The following is a 23106-nucleotide window of genomic DNA, read 5'->3' as shown; positions in this document are numbered from 1 at the left end:
CTCTTACTGAAGTCAGACAAACTGATGGGTTGACTCTCTGATCTATTTTCAAAGATCGCTCCCTGGCTGGCAAGCGCTCAATTTACAAGAACGATCCCTCATTTCTCAGACATATTGCCTGGTCTCAGCAGCATAGTGTTTCTCACTGTGGCTCATTTTTAAGTTTAATATTCTTGACAGAATGCCCAAGATGATCATTGCCACAGGAAAAGGAAGATAGATGAGTCTGCACCATTTTACACTTCATATTTCTTTTAAGAGTCTTAGATGAATGTCAGCTGGGTGTGAAGATGTACTGTTCATTACTCTCCTAACTTACTCTTTAACTTTCTTCTCAAAAAACCTTAATTCTTGTTAAGACCGTGGTTCAATAAGCCATGAAAAGATGTGGTACTACATACACCACTTGATATTATTGCTCTACTTTCTGCTTCCTTTTCCCATTGTTGTTTCTCTTATGGGAATGATTTGAATTTCTATACTTTACAAAAAGCATAGAGCTGTCTTTGGCCTTTTGAAAAGGTTGTGCTTTATGTGAATTTTGCAAGATCTGGTGTATGATGGGAAGGTGGTCTGTCTTACCTCTCCCATCCATTAGTCAAAAGTTTTAGGGGCCTCTGGGGTGCTTTGTCTGCTCCACAGCTAGCAGAGGAACTTTGCCGAAAATGGACCTTTTCCTTTCCTGTTGCTGGTGGTGAGGTGGCAGGGTGGATAAAGTGGGTGTTGACAGGGGACCCCCAAGTTTCTCTTTCCTTTGCTTTGGGCAGTCTCTTATGGAGCCTTAGAGGTGGTGCAGCTAGGATCCTCAGTTGTCACTCAACTCCTACCCTACCTAACCTGCAGCTCCAGCCCACTGTGTCAGTGGCAGCCTGCACAGAAGGAGATGCCACAAGAGGGTTTTCATGCCAGATGCCTTCTCACACAGATACAGAAGCACATGTACACCATGAACTAGAGCAAAACACAACTCGGAAAGTCTTGGCCAGTTTCCATATATGACCTCAACTATCCTGCCTCCAAGCCTTTCCTCGGATGGTTGCCTCTGCCATGTCAGCCTACTTGAACTCTAGTTTCATGGCTAACTTCAAAATCTCCTCCTTCACACAGCCTTCCTTCATCTGTTTTCCTCCAACTGGAAGTGGCTCTTCCTTTTAGAAATTCTGCTTGCCTTCTTTCTTTGTCACATGGACTATATATCCTATCTCAGTAGAAAATAAACTCCTGGAAATAAGAGACTACATAGGCAGGGCAAGGTGTGAGAAGGTTCTGGAACCAGACTTATCAGGATTAATATCTTTGTTTTCTCTTACAGGCTTTAGACAAGCAATCATAATGTTTTTGGACATGATTTTCTCATTTTAAAAAAGGGAGATAATAATATTTAATTTTTGTTGTTGTAGGGATTAAATTATGAAAGCACCAGTCCAGGGCTTGTGACATGGTAGGAATTACAAGTATTATTATTATTTTTTTAAAGCAGGAAAGTAATATTTTGGAAAAATTTTCAACAACCAAGGTGTTGACAGATATTTATTCATTTGTTTATTTACTTTTTTTTTGACACAGGGTTTTTAGGTAAGGTAACCTGAATATCTCTTCCCTTGAAATCCTAACCAAGTCTAGAGGAAAGGAAAATTAGAAATCACAAGTGTTAGCTATAAAATGCTTATGACTAATTACTTTGGTGTGATTGTGTGATTCCTTGTATAAAGTACTTTTTGGATATTGAGAAGGCTACTGATGTATCTTAAGATCTCTAGTCATATATTAAGAGCTGCAGTTATTTTCTGAAATCTAAGACCCTGAAACTAGCACCTTCCTGAACTCAACTAGGGGGTTTTCTCTTCTACTCAGTCTAATAATAATAATCCTCATAATCTTATCTTCCACTTGCTTTTTCCTTTTACTCTTTTGAATTTGTCTACTTGCTTATTTCCAACATCTAGCCTGTTCTATATACAACCACCCATTAGAGCTAGTTTTCAGGACTTTGTACTCTAATGACTTTATCCATGTACACGGAGGTGATATGTCTCTTTATTGCATCGTGTTCTTTCCTGCAGAGTAAGGTATGTTTTGTGGAATTTTTTCTGAAGCCCTTCCCCCACATAGTGCTTCCACTGTGGATAAATTACATAAATAGTGCATAATAAATTAGTAGTTTTTGCTTTGGCACACCACTGAACACATGACACAGAATCTACCTGAGCACAGATGATCAAGATAGAACTATTTGTGAGTATTCACATTTTAACAAAAGGAAATGTAGAATATTCAGCTGTCTTTCTCCTAATTAAACTTTAAAACTGTCAAATGCAAACTAAAAAAAAAAAAAAAGGTTTCTTTTTTTTGTAGTTTGATAGTGGCTTACCTTTCGAGGTCCTGTGCTCTTTAGTTCAAACACATCCATTGTGTAATTGACTCTCCGTCCATAATGGTCAAACTGAACATTCCCAGTCAGCCCTTGAATTCGAACCTATGAGGAAAAAAGGAAACCTATGATGATGTATTCATTTGCCATTTCACTAATAGAAATCTCAGCTTCATCTGCTGGGCTTATAACCACACATACATGTGGAACTATAAACTAAAACCACTCACTGGGATGCCATCGAGTATCTGAGTTTTGGATACAGAACCTGAAAGAGGGATTTCACAGGGAGGTAAAAGTGATTCTGCTTTATACCTGGAAGATGAACACACTTCACTTCTTTTTATATTGTCAAGTTTCCCTTTTAACTAACAGGATTCTTCCTCAATATCAAAGTATTCTTTATAGGAATATAAATATCATTTGTTTATAGTTACTTTTCAATTTTATCTATATATCTATGTGATGTATTAGATAGCTCTGATTCCCATCCATACCAGATCATATTTTCTCCTCGGTAATATTAAGATATAAGAAACAAAAAAAGAATGTATTTTTGAAAAAAATGCAAGTACATTTGATTCCAAGTTTCCTTTTCATTCAGTTTTATGCTTTGCCATGGCATTTCAAAACATTTAAATCATAATATTCTGACATAATAATAGGTATATAAATATACATATATAACATTACTTGAAAATGGTATTCATGCAACTATAAAAGAATAAAATGAATTGATTACTTAATTCAAAGTGACAATTTAATTTAAAGATCTTCTAAAGTAGTCATTAGCTGCATTTGCCAAATATTTCTTGTTCTTCTACATTCTGGGCCCAAGGTAGGCTTGGACTTCCTGAGCACCTTCTGGTTAGCTAGCACCACATAATTCTTTCTGATAAATAACCTGTAAACAGATGTGATGAGCCACGCAGCATTTAACTGCCAATTCAAAACCTGCCTGTAAGAATCTTCTTTCCTTTGCAGCAATCAAGATGGCAGGTGCTCTGCCAGCCTGGGCTCCTGAGTGACTACAGCAGGAAGAGGGCCCTTGCTAATACAGTGTGTGGCTAGGGACCAAAGCTCCTTTGTTGTTCTGAGCCACCGGGATGGGTGTGATTACTACGTCATAACCCTGCTTGTTCTGACTATGCAGCCACGTTAAGATTAAAGCATCAAAATTCTACTCTGCATTTAGAAATGTCTGAAGGATGATGATGCCTTCATTTGTTAAAATGGCAGTTGTAAATATGTATTTATGCTCAGAAAAATTAGTCAGCTTACTCGAACATTTCACTTAAACAAGATCATGACAAAAGCTTGAAGTGTGAGTTACCTGTTTGAGTGTCCTCTCCATGTCAATTCCCTGGCCCCACGGAGCAGCAGGGTTTGCAAGACAATCTCCAGCATTTCCTCTCCTTGAGATATCAATTTTCTGCCTTCTGAGGCTCCGGAATGTTTCAGCCATCACCAGGACTCCATCATAAGTCAGGGCAGAAGTGTACTAACCAAATGGAAGTGATTATATTGGTAAATGTTAAAAGGTTATCTAACACTAGGAATCAACTGAGGGCTCTGTGGCTCAATGACAAAACCCAGTGTCTGGAGGATGAGGAGATTATTGATGATGAACTGACTCTGGTCTCAAAAATTTTTACTGTCACTTAAATACAAAGACTGTATGCAAATCTTATCATCTTAATTAAAAATACAAAAAACACACTCTGAAAAATGGAGGTTCTAATAAATAGATCTCATCAGATGGGAGAAGCAAGACCTCAGATGAAGACTTTCTGTTGTGTCCAAATATAAACAGCTACGGAATAACAAAATGCTAGGTGCAGCCTTCTGGTAATCTTCCTTGTCTGTTGTAGTTGGTAAGCCCCAGGAGTGCTAGGCCATCTTATACTTTCCCTTCCCCAAAATGCCTATCAGAATTCTCTGAGATTTAATTTATCTTTATTAACTTGAAGGGTGTATCTTTGTTTAGTCTCCCAAATGAATTAATGGGATTTTTTTGTTGTTATTCAAAAATATGATGCCAGAAATTACATCTCCTTGTTCAACAAATGTGTATTCATCAGTCACTGCACTACATATGAACAAGCATCTTTCAGGAGGGTTAAGTCATTTCTTGTAAGTTTCTATTATAATCTTGGATCGAAGTGGAGAGAGAAAGCATAGATCATCTGCTTTCTAATGACCACTCCTGCTTCTCTGCAAAACGAGTGATCTCCCTAGGAAATGATTATTAAGGTAAGAGAAAACATGACAAAAGACTGAGTAATTTGTTTAAGCTTAAAATGAAAACAATAGGAGGTTACATTTGGTAGAGTTTTATTAGAGAATTACCAAACACATGGGAAGCAGGACACATTTTTCTTGGAGCACATGGGTAAGCATCAACAACCAATCATGACAAAAACTGTCATCTCTTTTAGAAATTCCATATGGTCATTACCATATGATTAATGCCACCTACACCTATATGAAGGGTAGGTCGGTGCTGTGGAAAGTGGAGATTGATTTTGATTTTTGCTTGCAAATGAAGATATTCCAATTGTAGAAAGTAAACATAGGCAATATGACAGAGCAGTAAGTATTCTAAAGAAGAGGAAAAACTAAATCTCATGGATAAAATAAGGAACACACAGTATAAGTTCTAACAAAGAAACTTTCAATAGTAAAAGACCTTAACATTAGGCTTGTATTAGAAGGATTTATAAGAGTCATGTAAATTAAAAAACTTGCTGTATATCCCTCAAGGACGTGATAAAAAAGAAAAAGAGAAAAAACTTAAGAATATGTACTCCCTCTCAAACTGGGGTAAGATAGCTGAAGGACATTCAGGTGTTCAGCAAGGTGATACATTATATCTAAATATGGCACTTCTCTCCAAACCAATGCATCTTTGAGTAGAGAAAGTCATCAAATCATCTTTATATAGGACAAGAAAATAAAAAAGAAAGAAAGTGAAACTTGCTAAAGACATGAAGGTCAAGAGAAAAATGAATTACCAGTATTTTATGATCTAGAGAGAGAAAAAAAGAAAAACATTGTTGGCTCTTTCAGTAGGCAGGAAGAAACTGAGAAGAGATAACATCAAAAAGCAAATGCACTTGCTGTGGTTTTAAAAGTTCATGCATTTTTGTGAAACAAGTGCACTAGAAAAAGGAATGGGCATCACACAGAGTGGAGCACAGCAAAGGAGACAGTCAGAGCAGCAAAAGCCTGGAATTTGACAGGTCACAGAACTGGTAGACGGACAGAAACTGTAGTTTAAATTAGTTTTTCCTTTCCAAGGGATGTAGTCCTTTTCCATGTGTCTTATTGTGTTACAACCCAGGAAATCACAATTATGGGCACACAACTTCTAGACGGCACCTAGAAAATCCTTCTTAAACATATATTTAAGAATATGGGCTTTGAAAAGAAAGAACTGAGATGAATTCTAATTCTGCTACTTATAGATGGATGAAAATGTGAAGCGCATTTTTCAGTTATGGAATATAAATCAGAGGAGTTAAATAAGACAAGATAATGACAACTATCTGCCATGGTTATTTTCAGGATGAAATTTTGTATCATATCTGAACACTCTAAGAAAAATGTACTGAAACACTGGCTAGGAATCATAAGGATTACGAAGGAGAGTGATAGATGGTTACTGCCTCAAATAAGTTAATAGTTGTAAAACAATAAGTATGCAAAGAAATATGTTAAATCCTTGGTGAAGATTACACACTCAAATATTATGGAGGGTACAAAGAAGGAAGAAATGGATATTTACTAGAGAAATAAGAAAAAGTTTCAAAAAGTAAGTGGAATTTGAGACAAAACTTTGGAAGATGGTTGGATGTGAACAGGTGGAAATGAAAGTGTAGGATTGTGGAAGTGGAATCCAAGTACTGAATGAGACAAGTCTAGGGGCAGTTGTATTTGGAGCATTGGAAAAAGACCAGAAGGACATGAAATTGGAATTGTTTAGCCTGCATTGATGGAAGATCTTTATTCCAGAAGATTTTTTTAAAGTATATATATATATATGTGTACACACATATATATATACACGCATATATTTGTATATGTATATCTGTATATATATATATATTCAGTGTTTTTAAACTTGTCTACTTGCTAATATTTATTTGTGATTTCCAAATCAATACTAGTAACACCTTTGTGTTTATTTGTGGAAAAGTATGGAGCAGTGAAAAACTGAAGTCACCAAACATTGCAAATTCCCAGTTGTGGATGAAAAGAAAATACTCTCTTTTTTTGTTTCTGCTCACATATTGGAAGCAAATAGCCTTTCTGTGGTCTATTTGGTGCTGTTTTTGCCAATTTTGTGCTTTTCACTGATAATTTTACTGTTTAAAATGGCCACAAAGCATAGTGTTGAGTGCTGCTAGTGTTTCTAAGTGCAAGAGGGCTGTGAAGTGCTTATAGAGAAAATATGCATGTTAAACAAGGTTCATTAAGGTACAAGTTATAGAACTGCTGGCCTTTAGTGCAATGCTAATGAGTCAACAACATATTAAATGTTTCTTTAAATAGAAACACATAAACCAAGGTTATGCATTGACTGGTTGATGAAAGGATGTGGCTCACAGAAGGTAACCCTATATTGTTCTGAGTGCAATGCTTAATATTTGTGGATTCATTATTTGTAGAGACTTTATATAACTATCATAAATACTGAAAATTGACTGTATATATTTATAAAATGACTTCTGAATGTCTAGAATCATGTCAAGAGTGATGAAAACTTATATATATTTATATACATGTATATATGATATCTATTATATTGTATCATAAAAACTTTATGAAAACATTGCAAAATTGGTTTAAATCTAAACAGATGTCAATGAAGTAGAATCACCAAAAACAAATACCATGAACAAAGCTGTGGCCCAGATGAGTGTGGCTGGAGATTGTCAAACAGGAGACGTTAAAATGATTCTATGATGGTATTTCATGAATTTGGTCCTCAACCTGAGGACAGTAAGTTAAGATTTCCATATAACTTCTTGCATGTATTAATCTGCAAGATCAGAAAAGTAGGAATGCAGTGCTTGGCAGAGTGAATACCCAACAAATGCATTGTTTTGAAATTCCACGATTTTATAGCTTAGCCATCCAGATTCCAATATGGCAGAGGGGACGCTGACAGTGGCAGTATGAAAAATTTTATAATTAAGAAAAGGAATAACTGTGACGACTCTCTGTCCTTAGATCTTAGTCTTTCTGTGTTTGAATTATCAAATTATATTTTAAATCTCTACTGGAAAACACTGTTTTTGAGAGATTAATAAATATTGATGGTGATGATGTCTTATTATGGGGAGCTCACAAAATTGGAGTTGAAATATTATACCATTATTTAATGATGTCTTAGAAAGTCACCTGTCTTTTTAGATGAGAAAAAATGTACTTATTACCAGACATTTGCCAGCTTTCTTTGAAAATATTAACAACATACTCATGCAGTGTTTGTCAGAAAAAAAACTGAAGAATATGACTTTTACCGTTAACTTTAAAGAAAAATTTTGCAAAAGTTCTACATTTTGCATTTCCTCCAGTTTCCCAATTTATCTACATTTTATAAATCAGTTTGCGAATATAGTTTTTATCAAGGTAGAAAAGTTAATAATGGCCATTCACATTAGGAATATTTAAATAGTAATTTATAAATAAATTGGATGTTCATATATAAAGTTATAATAATAGTAAACTGCTTGAATTGATTCTAACAACTCTACTCTTAAATACAGAAATTTAGAAATTATGCTTGGCAGTACAGTGTAATGCAAAGAGTTGCTTTCCTGAGCCATGCCATGTCTGACAAAATGTTGGAGGAACTGCATAATGAACTTTCTATCATAAATTAAAAAATTCTAACAGTACATGAAATAAAAATGAAAAAGTACCTACCTTTGGGGGAGTCTCAGATCCTGGATACTCTCTCTGATCTAGCTTCTTCCAGCGATCCATTAATTTGGTTACCATAGGTGTATTAAAATCTACCAACTGGAATCCTGTCACATTGGCTCCACCATGTATAAACCTCTCAAGTGAAATGTCCTTGAATCCCTATAAAAACCAATAGGAAAAGTTGTTAATTTTACTTCATTATGATACATTTTCAACTTGTTAATAGTAGCACAAATTAATGACTGATGTATATTTTAACCAATTTCCAATAGAGCAATGACTAGATGTCAGGTATCAAATTATGTCACTTTAGCCATTAAATCTGTCACTTGAAATCCAATACATGGAAAGAGGATATAAATATTTTCAGTTTAGCTCAACACAAGTATTTCTTGAATGCCTCTGAATGCCTCTATGAATGCATGAGGATATAGGAGACAATTATAATAGAATCCTAAAGTCTCCTGTTGAGGACATAAAAGTCCTCTGATACAAATATGTGCAAAAGTGTATCATATGAAGGCAATATCAATGTACAATGACATTCTGAGTTGCTGATGGGTGAGGTCATTTTAAGGGTGTTTGGTCTTAAAGCAGAGAAAGCTGGTAATTTGAATCAGAGAACATAAAGACTTTGATTACATTAATTACTACAGTACCCAGAGTCCTGGAATACATTACTGCAAAAGAGGAGAGCAAGCAAGGCCATTCATGGATTCCCATGTTGTTGGAAAAAGACAATTTCAACTGGGTGGAATGAAGAAGCTTGGAGGGAAAGGGGTGTCATCTTTTTTGGCATAGAAGTAGTAACCTGGGTTTCAAAAATTCTATAAAGTTATTAATTTTCTATTGATGATCAGTTGTTCTCTGTTATCCGTGTATCTGTTTTCTCGCCTTCCCATCTTCCTTCTCTTCCTTCCTTCCTTCCTTTCACACCTAGACTCTTTTCTCCATTAAAAATTTAAAGTGTATTACAAAAATATGCACTCAAAGCAAGCAGAGGAAAAATACATATTAAGGAAGTAAATTGATAAAGCCAAAGATGTTATTAGCTCAGGGAAAGTGAACCACACACATACACATATGCACATGTGCATACACATACACTGGCTTGCAGCATCTGTCATTGCTTTCTGTTTTGCTTTCTTTTAGTGTTTTGTAAATGATTTCAAAATATATATATATACATGGAAATTTATCACAGGATTATTTGTAATGGCTAAGACCTAGAAACAACCTGGGTGTTCTCGATAGGAGAATGATCCACTGAAATCATAGCTACCTTTTTTATTTGTTCTTTTTAGATACGCATGACAGTAGCTTATATTTTGACATATCATACATACATGGAGTGTGAGTTCCCATTCTTATGGTTGTACATGATGTGGAATTACACTGGACATGTATTCATGTATGAACATAGGAAAGTTATGTCCGTCCGATTCATTCTGTCTTTCCTGTTCCCATATCCTCCTCCCTTCCCTTCATTCCCCTTTGTCTAATCCAATGAAACATTGACTTTTTAGTTCCTTCCTTTCTTCCTTCTTTCCTTCCTTCCTTCCAGTATTTAACCACTAAGTTATATCCCCAACACTTTTAACTTTTTGAGACAGTCTTGCTAAGTTACTTAGAGCCTTGCTAGGTTGATGAGGCTGGTTTTGAACTTGTGATTCTCCTGCATCAGCCTCCCAAGTTGCTGGGATTATAGGCATGTGCTGTTGTGCCCATTCTTATGTTCCTGTGCACAAAGATGTGTTTTAATATTATTAATTATCCAAGCCCTGAGAGAGGCAAGATGATATCATAAAAAAAAAAAAAACCCAGCCTTTGAATCCCACATCTATTACCTTCTAACCTAGGTTTCCTACATGCAAAGTGAGAATGATAACTTGAAAGTATCTAGCACATCTGATTTGAATTCAGTAATTGATAGCAATTATTAATTCACCCATTCAACAAATATTTATTTCATGCCTTTTATGTGCCAGCTACTTTGACAGATAATCAGTAACATTCTCATTTCATTGAGAAATAAAGTAGATACCAGAAAGCAAATCTATGTTTTGGAAATGGGAAAAACACTGCCCATCAATCTCTAGCTACTAAAATGTCAGTCGAACATTTGTTTGCTTTTACAAGAGTATAGGGCAGACCCACAGGCAGGCAAATAATTTCAATATTTTCTAAAAGCCACAGTAATTCAACCATTGCATTAGTTGCTAATTGATGACATTATTTTTTTCTTTCAGCCATGGCTGAAATGGAAGGTCTGCCAAGCCTTTCATAGCATTATCCCCAGCTGCAAGATACTCAGGCAAAGCTACAGCCTTCAGAAAAAGCATCTGATGTAAAGTCTGCCTAATAAACAACAGTCTACATTTCTCTGATTCCATCCTGTGGCTACACTGAAGATAAGGAAGAAATTACCACATCATGATAAACTCATTTTACTTATGCTTTGAATGAATGGTGGGTGGTTTAGTTAATTTTAGTTATGTCTGTTTGAGTACAGGCAATATTTCCTCTTTCATATATTTTCTTAAAATTTTATATGGAAAATGGATAGGATCTAGAGTGAAAAGCAGTTTCCTTGGAAACAGTTACTTAGGGGCCATTTAGTTTCAGTTTTTATCCATATACTATTGTAGAACTAAAAATTCTGTGGCAACAATTTAATAAAATCATATACTCTCTGCAGTTAGGGGGAAATCAGTGTGTGTACTCTGCAGTTAGGGGGAAATCAGTGTGTATACTCTACAGTTAGGGAAAAATCAGTGTCCAAGCAAATAATGCCCCTTAGGGTAGGGTGATCAAAAGAAAGGCCCTCTACTTGTTGAAACTGGCTACTATGTTACTTATATTTCACAATGGTTAATGACCTTTACAGATTAATTCCCATCTTGGGTTTTCTTTTAATTTCCATTTGCAGTTCACACATTCTCTGGCAGGAAATGTTTAAAATTATAAGCATCAGTTATCCCGCTGACCATGTAAGCATGTAGGTTCAATCACATCACGGATGTTTACTAAATGCTCTTTCTTTAAGTTTTATCTAATTCATACAAATTTTCTGCTTCTCTGCATTTCAGGTTCACAGGTTGACTAAATCATATCAAGAGAGTTCTACTGCAATTTGCAGAAGGAACATCCAACAGAAGGGGGAGAATTATCTCTCTTTATCTTTTGAAAATTAGTCTGAAGGAATGGGCTTAAAGTGTGCTTTAGATGTACATATCAATGGTGGGGTGAGACCTGCTCAGTGCAGAAAAGTTGAAACATAGGAAACAGAAAGAAAAATGTCAAATAATATTGCCAAGTTGGTAAAATCTTAACTGGAGTCACTGCACTAGAATACAGTAGACTGGGAATTTGGGATACTGTTTCTAATCCTCATTCTAAAATCAACCATGCACCTAAATGCAGACAAGTCACTCTGCTCTTTTTGCTTTCTAAGTGAGACATGAATGGTACATTGCACACGTGGCAGGTGTGTGTATGTGTGTGTGTGTGTATACACATATACGTGATGTGGTAAGGGATAGGTGAAGAATAGATTCGGTTAGTCTTTAATTTTATACCCTAAACATGTTATGATTTATATTTCTTTGTGACAACCAGGCATTTTCCTAGATGTGAACTGAATATATTTTTAAAAAATTAAAAATTCGAGTGATACCAAGATTCTGACTTTGCCTTGCAGGCGGAACAAATGTCAAGATCTCCTTATTGCTGTTGATGGCCACACTGAAATTTCTAACTGTGAAGGAGGAGTGAATATCAATACAGAGCAATGTTCAAGGCTAGATCCCCCTCAGGGTGATGTGGGAGATGCTTAAATGAATGGTCACTTTGTGGCATTTCCCCAGGAGTTTAAATAACTCATATATTATTTATTCATTAGTGGATTTATTTAATCAGTGCAAACAGACAGTCCAGAGCTTCAAATTTGTCTTTGAGATTTAATGATCTGTGTGATATTGGGTAAATTACACTGACCCTCATTTTCCAGTCTATAAAATAAACACATCTATTTTTAAGGACTAATTAAAACAATTATAGTAACAAAACAAACACAATGACCATAGCTGGGTAATAGAGGAAAAGCAGAAGTTGAACAGATAAAGAGGGAGGAAAAAGACCCGTTTCACAGATATTGTTTCTGCCCTTAATGGGTCTGTAGGGTGCTAATGCCTTATTTGCAGCTGTGCTACAGGCTGTTGGACAGTATTTGCTTCAAAGGAGGTTTTGATGAGTAAGAAAGAGGCCTTCACCAAATTGATGACATACTATTAACGCACAGGGTGATACTGAACCCAGAAAAGGGGTTATTGGAGTGGGTACGTAAGGACTTTCTGAAGGAAGTGACTGTGACCATTAATTAAGATTGGGTGGGACAAATGTTTTGAGGTGGAGACAGTGGCCAAGCTAAAGTTTCTAAAATAAAAGCAGGCTTAGATGTCTGGGAGTTATTTTGATTCAGAGAACAGACACGTGGGGTGGGTTCTGGGTTGAGTAGGGATAATTTTATTTTATTTTTTTTGTGGTACTGGGGATTGAACCTAGGGGTGCCGTAATGGTTAATCTGAATTGTCAACTTAATTGTATGAAGAGATAACAATGATAAAGAGGTTTCCGCGTGTGTCGATGAGCGTGTGTCTAGGAGTGACTAGAATGTGGGATAGTGAACTGAAGTGGAGACCCTCCCTAAGCGTGGGCAGCACCACCCAACAGGATGGTAACTTAGATGGAATAAAAGTTGGAAGAACAAGGAAACAGCAGATGCAAGCTCGACTGTCCAGAATGGGTTGTTGATTGCTGCTTCGTCTGAAGATACAGAACTCGATTCTTCACTCTTCCAAAGCGGACTCTGCCAGTGAGTCTCCAGAAGCCTTTGGTCTTGGACTAGGGTAGCACTGTTGATCCCTCTTGTTCTGTGGCTTCCACCTTTTGGACTATGCAGCTACTGGTCCCTCCAGTTCTCCAACCTGCAGATGGCTACTGTGGACTATCCAGTTTCTGGTTGTGTAAACCAATCTAATAAATTCCCTTTTTATAATCATATTTCCTGTTGATTCTGTTCTTCTAGAGAATCCTGACTAATATAGGTGCTTTAACACTGTTACACTCCCAACCCTTTTTATTTTGAGATGGGATTTTGCAAAATTGCCGAGGTTGACTTCAAACTTGTGTTCCTCTTGCCTCAGCCTCTCTCCATTCACTGTGATTATAGGCATGCACCACCATACCTGGTAAGGGGGATAAAAATCTTAAGGGGCTATTTGCATTAAGTCATACAAAGAGTTGATCTGAAAGAATGTAAGTAGAGCAATGCTTCACTTTAGAATGCTTACTCTGGTAGAAGATAGTAAAAACTGGGGCAATGACTCAGAGTTAAACAGTATGTCATTTTAGAGAAATGCAAGTCCCGTGGAGAGGTGAGAGAAGTATTAGCAGGTGGGGCTCAAAGTCCACAGGACAGCATATCATAAAGGGTCTGATGTCATTTACTATATTTGCAGCCTGGGGTCAATGAAAAAATTTAAGCAAGGAAATGATACAGTCATGCCTGTGTTTAAAAAATAACTGACAGAACAGTGAAAGAAGAACTGGAAAAGAGAAACTCGGGCCCAACTAGGAAATCAATTTTCTTACTTCAACCTCTGAAAAAACAGAATAATGAACTGACAGATAACATATTCCTACTTCTAAATCTCCTGGAAATGTCTAGAAGAGAACACAGTCTATTGAAAAAAATAATGTTTTTTTCTAGTGCCTCTAGATGGTTGGTGTGTTGAAATAAAAAAAATGTGCCCACATACAAATCATACACAGGACGCAGAAAAAAGAGAGATTCTAGCAGTTTCCCATTCTTTGTTTTACTTATTCTTAATGTGCAACTGTTAATGACAGTGGTAATGATCATCATAGAGAAAGTTCAAGAATCAGGGAGGGTTGTGCTCCTTTCTTTGACTGTCAGCATAGCTCATGTCAGTCAGAAGATGTCAACTCCAGTGGAGCTTCTTGGAGCTAGGGCCTGAGTAATATGAGAAGGGATTATCACTTCTTTTAATCTGGCTAGAAATGAGAAGCCAACACACTGCTGATAGTTGCAAAGGCTAGGGAGATCATTGTGCACCAAAACCTATTTCCTTTTTTGTCAGGACAGAATAATGCGTGAGCTGGATGATAGTTAATTGAAGAAGACAAGTTCAACTCACAAGGCAGACTAAGATGATGCTAAATAGAATTCCCAATCTATTTGCATCCTTACTTATAAGGAAACTGAAAAATACTTGAAACCTGCCTTCTTTATTTCAGCCAAAGAATTTAACAACCATAAGGAAGTCATTATTCCTGTGACCTTTCTTACTTTGTTTCTTGGCTTTAAGAAGTGTCACTTTCAAAGATTCTAAAGGGTACTCAGATTTAAACCCAATTTCTCCAGGGGGTTTAACTTGTGTGAATAAGGAATGGTTGTTTCATTCTTTCCTTTTTGGTAAATATAGGTTGAAATTTATACTTTCTGCTTTGGTTTGAAACATTGTATCTAAAATATTTGTTAAAATATTTCAGAAGAATATTTTAAATCTTCTGGAATATTTATTGCCATTGGCAACCAGTAAGAATTGCTCTTTCAAAAATCATTTCTTACACTATTATATCTGTCTTGAAGAGTTGATTAATTAGCAGAATTCCATTAATTATAAACTATAATTGTAAATTATAAAAGAAATTATTTTCTTCATTTATTTCAGAATGCTGCTATTATGTAGACATACAATAGATTTTTGACTATTGACCTTGTATCCTGCAACCTTTCTAAACTTGTTTATTAGTTTTACAATAATGTTTTGATTTCTTAAAATTTTTAAAAACAAAATCTTGTTCCTCTTTAATCTGGATGCCTTTTATTTATTTTCTCATTTCATTGACCTTGTTAGGATCTTTGTTATGATGTTCAATAGAAGTGGTGAAAAAATATATCCTTATCTTCTTTTCTGATCCAGGAAAATCATTTAATCTTTCAACATTAAGTGTAATGTTAATGTAGCTTTTCATTTTGATTCTTGATTGGCTTCACATTTGAACTATTACCCACATAACTCTCAAGAAATAGTTAATGATTGACCCAATGAAATAAAAATCACTCTGGTCTTGTAAGTAATAGTCCTTTGGGGATAGATGAATATCAACAGAATTCATATTAGTACACTATATTATACTGATATGTTATGTCAGTGGCCTAATCATATGATACAAAGATATCAACTGTATATGACAAAAACTTATTTTTAGTGAAAGTGATGGTTCTATTCCTACCACAAGCAAAAGTGTTTTTCTGCTTCATATTTTGGTATTTTAGATAGCTTAAATATGCTGCCATCTACTAGGGCTGTTTATGACAGGTTATGTTATCCATTAGAGTGCTATAAATATTAATTCTTTCCATTTTGTGCTGGTTTATTTATTTTAGTTGTCAATGTCAGCAACTCATTTCTGAAATGATACTTTATAACATTGATTTTTTTTTTCTCCCTGCATTCTGTTGTTTGGAAAGAATAAATGTCAGACCCCTCTATTTGCAGTAAAGTAATTAATTATAATCTCATTATATAATGTCACTGTGAATACAGATATCCCATAATCATAGGATCTTTTATAGTGATTAATGACAGAATATATTTGCTTTAAGATTTGTATCTTTATAAAAATAACAAAACATGTCTATTGGATTATTAAAAGTAATGGAAAAGACAAGTCAAAATTTCCCAGTATTTATATAATAATCCATTAGGTTGCAAAATTATAGTTTATTCAGGAAATGCAATACAATAATGATTCATAATCTATTGCTGCATTTCATTATCTCAGCTCCACACTGAAATTCTGTTCACTAAAGATTAAAAATTTCTATCTTAACATGTGTTGTTCCACTTACTACATCAAACAAGGGACACAGCTGAATCTCTTTTGCATCTTATATCTTCTTTCCTGCTTCACTCAAAAGATACTTGCCAAAGAAATGTGTCATGGGGGTAGATTGAGAAAGGAGGATCAAGCCCTTAGGGCAGGTGGTACCTTATTAAAGGAAGAGAAAATAAACCTCCAGAGCCAAACTCTGCACACACACACTCCAACCCCCCTACACACTGGAGGGCTAACAAGAAGTATGTAGTGGGGGCTGGGGTTGTGGCTCAGTGGTAGAAGCGCTTGCCAGGCATATATGAGGCACTGGGTTCGATCCTCAGCATCCCATAAAAATGAAAAAATAAGATAAAGGTATTATGTCCATCTTCAACTAAAAAAATATTTTAAAAAAAGAAGTATGTAGTGGGCCTTGTCAACAGATCTACAAGACCTTGTCTTAGCCCTCTAAGGATTTCACTAATGTGCATGTATCCTGTTCATTAGCCATCTCTGCATAATATGTGAAAATTTGATGTAGTTTAAAAAAATGTATTACTCCCATTCAAAAGATTTGCTTACATAATGATTGTATTTTTCTTAAATTGCAGAACATAAGTTATTAGTTTAGATGATTCATGAATACCCAAGTATTGGCAATCTATATCCATAGAGTAGCATTTATCATTAGATAGACAAACCAGAATTTAACTTGACAAGTGATAAACACTACAGTTAATTTTAAAGGTCTCTTTGGCAAGATACCAAGTTCATCTGCATAAAGATATATTGACGTCTACAATAGAAAAGTGATGATTGTAATAAAATAGTCTGAGTTAGATAAACGTAGCATACCATGTTGTTTGACCATTTATTGTAGCATTATTTTGAGGCATGGTTAAGATAGTTTTGAATGCTTGAGTGATTCATATGAAAAGTAGAAAAAAAGAGTTCTTACCAAATTTGCAATGATATAATGGTAGCCTTTAACATGCTTTCCAACACTCACAATCTGTGGAGATATAAGGAAATAAAATAAACTATTGTAGCATAATTTCATGTGGAATTAAGATGGGGAAAATAATGTAGTTTTCCTTATAAAAGTTATATATTTTAATTAGAAGATTTTATAAGCCACGCTAATTGTAAGTGGTTAAAGTAAAACCAAACATCACTTTCATTTATTCATTTTTGTTTCATTTGTAACTAACCAATTATTTTATTATACTTTGTTTCAGAAAGTAGTTTAATTTCCTTAAAGAGAATGACAAAGCTAAGAACCAACAATTTGCATTTATTTCTAAAGAGAATACACTAACACAGAAACTTAAAAATAATTTTGAGCCAAAGAATTTAGATTTACTTTATATATTGTTTTTCCTTTGGAGGTTAAAAAACTCTTATTGTCTATAAAACTGAAAATTCCTTCAGTAAGAGAAAATCTAATGTAGTTGCTAATGAGTAGCTTTGCAACCTTTGATGGCCTCAAAAATAACACAAGATTTTCATTCGCTTCCATTTTTTAAAGAAAAACATTCAAAATATTTTAGCATTTTGAAATCCTCAGAGATTTTTTTTTTGGTATTTGAATGACTTGTGTAGGAAATAAAGGAAAACCCCTACAACACCAGAACACATCAATTATGTTGGAAAAAGTTTTTCTACATGAACATTGAACACTGGTGAAATGAAACTTCTGCTTATCTTTTCATTTCAATTGCATCATAAATACTCGTTGACTTTAAATTTTTACATTTTCACTATGACTAGTTTGAATTTTTATCTCTACATTGTTCAGGGTTTGTTCTACTTGCTACGAGGATTGCCCTTCAATTCCGGAAAATTCTCTGTCAAAATCCCTTAAAATATCACCACAAAGTGTTCTGAATTTGGTTCTAACAAATACTTCAGTATTAGAATTACTAACCTGTGGCTACTTTTGTGATAATTTTTCAGATTTTAGATTGGTGTGTGTGTGTGTGTTCAAAATACAATCTGACTGAAGAAAAAGACTCTGATAATTCTCAGGGAAAATATTTCCTTCACTTTACTCAGCCCACTCCATAGGAAAGACATAGTTGACTTCCTGTACAGGTGGTGTTTATTTTTCTCCTTCAGCTTTATTGGATTGTTACCCTTCAATAGTTTGGTTTTATAAGGGGTCTAAGATCTCATTTGTTGCCTTGACCCATCCCAAAGCTCCTGTTCATGGATGAGCTCTGAATCTCCAATTGGCTACCCAATCTGGTGACTTCCTTGATAGCAGCTGCCTTTGGCTCCTGGCCACTGAAAATTTCCTTTATTTTCTTGAAATTCAGCTTTACATTTGCAAATTTACAGAGCTGTTCTATATTTTTTTTAATCGCCAGATGTGCCATCAAGAAAAGGACAAGCAATAAATAGAAGAAATTTTAAAGAGAGTTGAATAAAGAAGCATATTAATGGGTTGTATTGGGTAATCCAAACCTGTGTGACTTAGCATGAGTGTAGCAGGTTAGAGCCATTTTATTGTTTAGGATTCTCAGATGTAGCTTGTGCAAAAGGAGAAGGGTAAACTTGATAATTGGTACTCAGCGAGGAAACTGCGTATTCTAGTACTGAGTCTACCATAGATTTCTGCTCTTCGGCCTTAGCAGGTACTGTTGCATTATTAATCTCTTTCTGATAACTACAATTTTTTTCTGGTATAGTTATTTAAGGCTTCTCTGCACTCTCGTTAAGCCCCCATGCCCACCCTGCTTCTTTTTATGACACTCTCAACTTACGGTCTCTGTGTAACTACAGTCACTAACTTATGCCAGTTTTACAAAATATCCACTTTAAGGTAAATGTTAAAAGATGTGGAACCAGGGGAAAATTGGTACTGGGTGTCTCCATAAGAAATCCACTATCCGGCAAAGAACTGTATAATCAATTAAAGCCACAAGGAACTGACAGGGACAAAAATCATGGCAGAAAATTTTTCTCAGAACTTGATATGCAACAACATTCTGGGTGCTGAGAGCATTGGGGAGCAGAGATCCGAAGATTCATTTACCTGCCTGGAAGGGCTAGAGACAGCATCAGAGAAAGCAAATGTACTGCATGAACTGTTTGAAGAGCTCACTGTCTTTGAACAGTAGGTGATTCACCCATCACCATTGAATGGGATGGCCATGACTTAAAGCCAGATCTTGGTCCCTCTGCCAAGCATCTACCTCTAGGTGGAAATTTTTTGGGGAAATAATTCAAATGACTCTCATAGACTAGTGTCCTACAAATGAAGTGTTGTTTAAATAATACTATTAATAATAAAAGATTGTGTAAAATAGACAATATCGTAGCTGTGGTTTTATATGGTTTTTATCATCTTTACCAAAGTAAAGCAGTTCTCAAGTAAAACAAATAAAACTGAGTGACTTAACTTTGGGTGCAGATCAGCTCTATGTCTGTATGTATGTGATGTTATATTCTTATATGTAGAAAAAAGAAACAGTTTGACATGAAAGGAATGAATATCAAATGGCACTGCCTTCATACTAGTGTGGCTGGCTGAGACGTCACACGCTTCATCTTTTAAACAGAAGAAGCTTCTGTTCTTTTAAACAGAAACAGAGGATACACCTAGACAAAGAATAACAATCCAGGGTCTGTTTAGAATTCTGAAGAATAGATGAGTAAGGATCCATATTATGTTGATCTCTGCTTTCAAAAGAGCCCATGTTCATAAGAATTAAACACATTAGTAATTAATTGAATCCTTTAAATACTTTTTATTGTTTATGTTCAGTAAATAAACAATTCTTTAAAAACATCAATGGTGTTGGCCAAATAATTCAGTTTTAAACTCAGTTATATATATTAATAAGTGAAATACCAGATACACACACTGTAATTGTCTTATTAACAGATTATGACTTCATCAGTCTTTGTGAAAGTAACTTCTATGTCTTTTTTTTCTTTAATTAAAGTTAGAGAAAAATATATGCAAAAATATAAGTCCTTCATGACTTCATCTTTCAATTCATTGAATTCAACAAATGTCAATGGAGTGCCTCCTATGTTTGAGTTTAGGGCTAGGAGATTCAAGGAGGAGGAGGATAAATTAGTCAGTACTACTGTAGCAAGAATGTTTATGATTCATAAGGGGATAAGACCCAAACAGAAAAAACAGAAATGCAGGGAAAAGTAAGGATAGTTCTATGGGTTTCAAGAAGAAAGTGATATTATTTGTTTGGGAGAACAAGGTAGATTTTTTCTCTTTCCACATTTTTTATTGGTGTATTATAGTTATACATATTGATAAGATTTGTGGTTACATATTTGTGCATGTACCCAATATTAAAATATAATTTGACTAATATCACTCCCCAGCACTTCCCCTCCTTCCCCAACTCCTAACTCCTAACAAGAGAGAATAAACCCTAAATAAATATTGACCGAATGGATGAACCGTGAGTTAAAGAGAATACAAATGCCACATACATACAGATGAATGAAAGTTTGGTCTTCCGTGCACAGTCAGATTTTATGGTAATTCTTTGTGGATCAATGGTTTATAAAGCACTCAGGAGTCCTTCTATAAGGGGTGGTGTACATTACCTGAAATTATTATGAAGCTGTGACTGCTGTATCAAGAAATACCTTCTAGCTAAAGACATGCAGTGGCACACTCAAGTATGAATGATTTTATTTTTCCTTTTAGTGTGATCTTATAAGTCAGCTGGAACTTCTTCTCTCAGATGCTATCATGTTCCAGAGAATTTACTGACATGGAGAAGACAGTACAATGCATATGCTGGTGTCCAGGCCACAACACCGGCAAATGATGGGAACTTTCTCTCACTAATCCTCCTTTGGATAGAGTTCCTAACTTCCAAATATTCCCTGAATGCTGATTTTCAAAGTGCTTCACTACACACGCACACACACACACACACACACACACACACACACACATACACACACACATTTTTCATGTTTCATTTGATATGGGGAATTGAACCTTGAACCCAGGGGCACTTGGCCTCTGAGCCACATCTCCAGCTCTTTTTATTTTTTATTTTGAGACAGGGTTTGACTAAATTGTTTAGGGCATCACTAAGCTGCTGAGGTTGGCTTTGAACTTGCAATCCTCCTGCCTCAGCCTCCCAAGTCACTGAGATGCGTCACAATGTTTTAATTCAGAAAAAAACAAAACAAAACAAAAAAACTTTTGATTTCACTTGAGTTTCATCAAAGAAAAAGGTAAGGCAAGGTGCTTTAGCAAACAGGTTGTAGAGTTAAACAACAATCTTGAAAAATAATGCCAGAACTTCAGTTTAAGGGGTAAGATGTGTAAATCAGGTGGGAAAAATAAAGTATCTCATACCAAGAACTAAGGCTGTTAAGTACCCAGAATTTAGGGAAAAGATAGGAATGTGAGTTCTCATCTGATATTTTAAGAGAAAGATATATATGTCTGTGTGTGTGCATATGCCTGCATGCATATGTGTACGTGCATGTATTTTTTATATTCTTCTATACTTGGAGATGTTCAAGATCATGAAAGTTTCTAATTAGGAAAAATCCTTTTTTGTGTGTGTGAAAAATAAGGGAGCAAGAATTGCACATAAAGAATTGGTTGCTTCTTAAAGTAGTGACCTTTCTTTCACAGAAGTTAAGTGATTAACTCCCAGTAAAGGATTTTGGGGTAAGGTCCTTCTTTGAGTACAGTATTGCACAGACATAAAGTCCTATGTGTCTTCATGTCTTCATCAGTCACTATAATAGACCATACTGATGTCTCACCTTATCATTTCAATACATACACACTCACCTGCCCAAACCAGTACCTGGGTTTTGTTGCCCAAGGGTGTTCTCTGGCCTCTAGACCCCATTCTGCTCTTGGAGGAGGGAAGTGGTCAGGAGTGGCAGTGCATTAATGCCCTCCTCTGCTCCAGGAGTTCTCAGTGACTGACAGGAGTTGCTGTGTAAATCCTCCAACTCATTCCCCCTCCCACAAGTGAAATGATTCCCACCTATGGGTCCTGCACCAGTTTCCTTCAGTAATTGGTTTATACTCATTTTAAACAGGATTAAACCTCTGTCACCCACATGCTAATTTGCTTGATAAGTGCACGTTTTATCCACTACATTTCTCTACTCCCCTTCCAGTCTATTTTTCACCTCCCACACAGTTTACACACAAATCCTTGTCTTAAGGTTGGCTTCTGGGAGAAATCAAGCTATGCCATTCTCTAAGTAAAAACCTCACTGATATGGGAACAGAATCAATAACGTGGAAAAAAAAAAAAGCTTACTTTCGTTGGCTTACTGTGCCACACTTTCATCTCAAGTATAGCACCTCTATGTTATATTTAAGTCCCTAATCTCTATGCATAACCAAGGACTTAAGTTGCACAAACTGCCACACTGTTATTTGGATACCTAAAATTAGTGAAAACTATTTATTCTTTTACATATTTAAATAGGAAAGATTCGGTGTCATTTTTTGATAACACACGATTTCCCCCCTCATACTGTATTACATACCCATTTGAAACACTTGTTACTGTTTCTTTCTTTACTTTTATCCAAATGTTTCAACACATTCTTTAGTTGTATCTTTTCACATAATAGAATTTATATCAGTCTTTACCAGTTTTATTAATTAGCAAATTGAGGGCCATACAAGATGTATGTTCTACACAGGGTCCTAGAGCTGTAGAGTGAAAAGCTAGCGCTGAAACTCAGGTGTTTAATTCCTGCTTTTGTGTGACACTTATTCATCCCACCGTGGTAACTACAATCGACTGCAGAAAGCATATGAAGACTATGTATACCCTTCTCTCTGCCTATTATAGTGGTTCTAAAATTCTACATCCACAAAGCTTGAATAATATGATTCTATTAATGTGAACTATGAACATCTCTTA

The 23106-nt window shown here is 35.5% G+C and overlaps 1 protein-coding gene across 7 annotated transcripts in view; it reads right to left on the bottom strand.

The window, feature by feature from the left end:
• Positions 1 to 23106, bottom strand: part of Gria4 (glutamate ionotropic receptor AMPA type subunit 4) — a 348446-nt gene that overhangs the window by 66083 nt on the left and 259257 nt on the right. For all 7 annotated transcript variants that reach the window (XM_047515811.1, XM_047515810.1, XM_047515815.1 and 4 more), the window contains exons 6-9: positions 17169 to 17222; positions 8306 to 8464; positions 3705 to 3872; positions 2372 to 2476 (exon numbers count right to left, since the gene is read on the bottom strand). In XM_047515811.1, coding sequence (XP_047371767.1) covers positions 2372 to 2476; positions 3705 to 3872; positions 8306 to 8464; positions 17169 to 17222 — 486 coding nt within the window. The remainder of the gene's footprint in view (positions 1 to 2371; positions 2477 to 3704; positions 3873 to 8305; positions 8465 to 17168; positions 17223 to 23106) is intronic.

This window comes from Sciurus carolinensis, chromosome 11 (genome assembly GCF_902686445.1).
Source record: "Sciurus carolinensis chromosome 11, mSciCar1.2, whole genome shotgun sequence".
In the NCBI taxonomy this organism is placed as follows: domain Eukaryota; kingdom Metazoa; phylum Chordata; class Mammalia; order Rodentia; family Sciuridae; genus Sciurus; species Sciurus carolinensis.
Note: the sequence above shows the minus strand (reverse complement) of the source record. Positions and strands in the feature narration are given on the sequence as shown.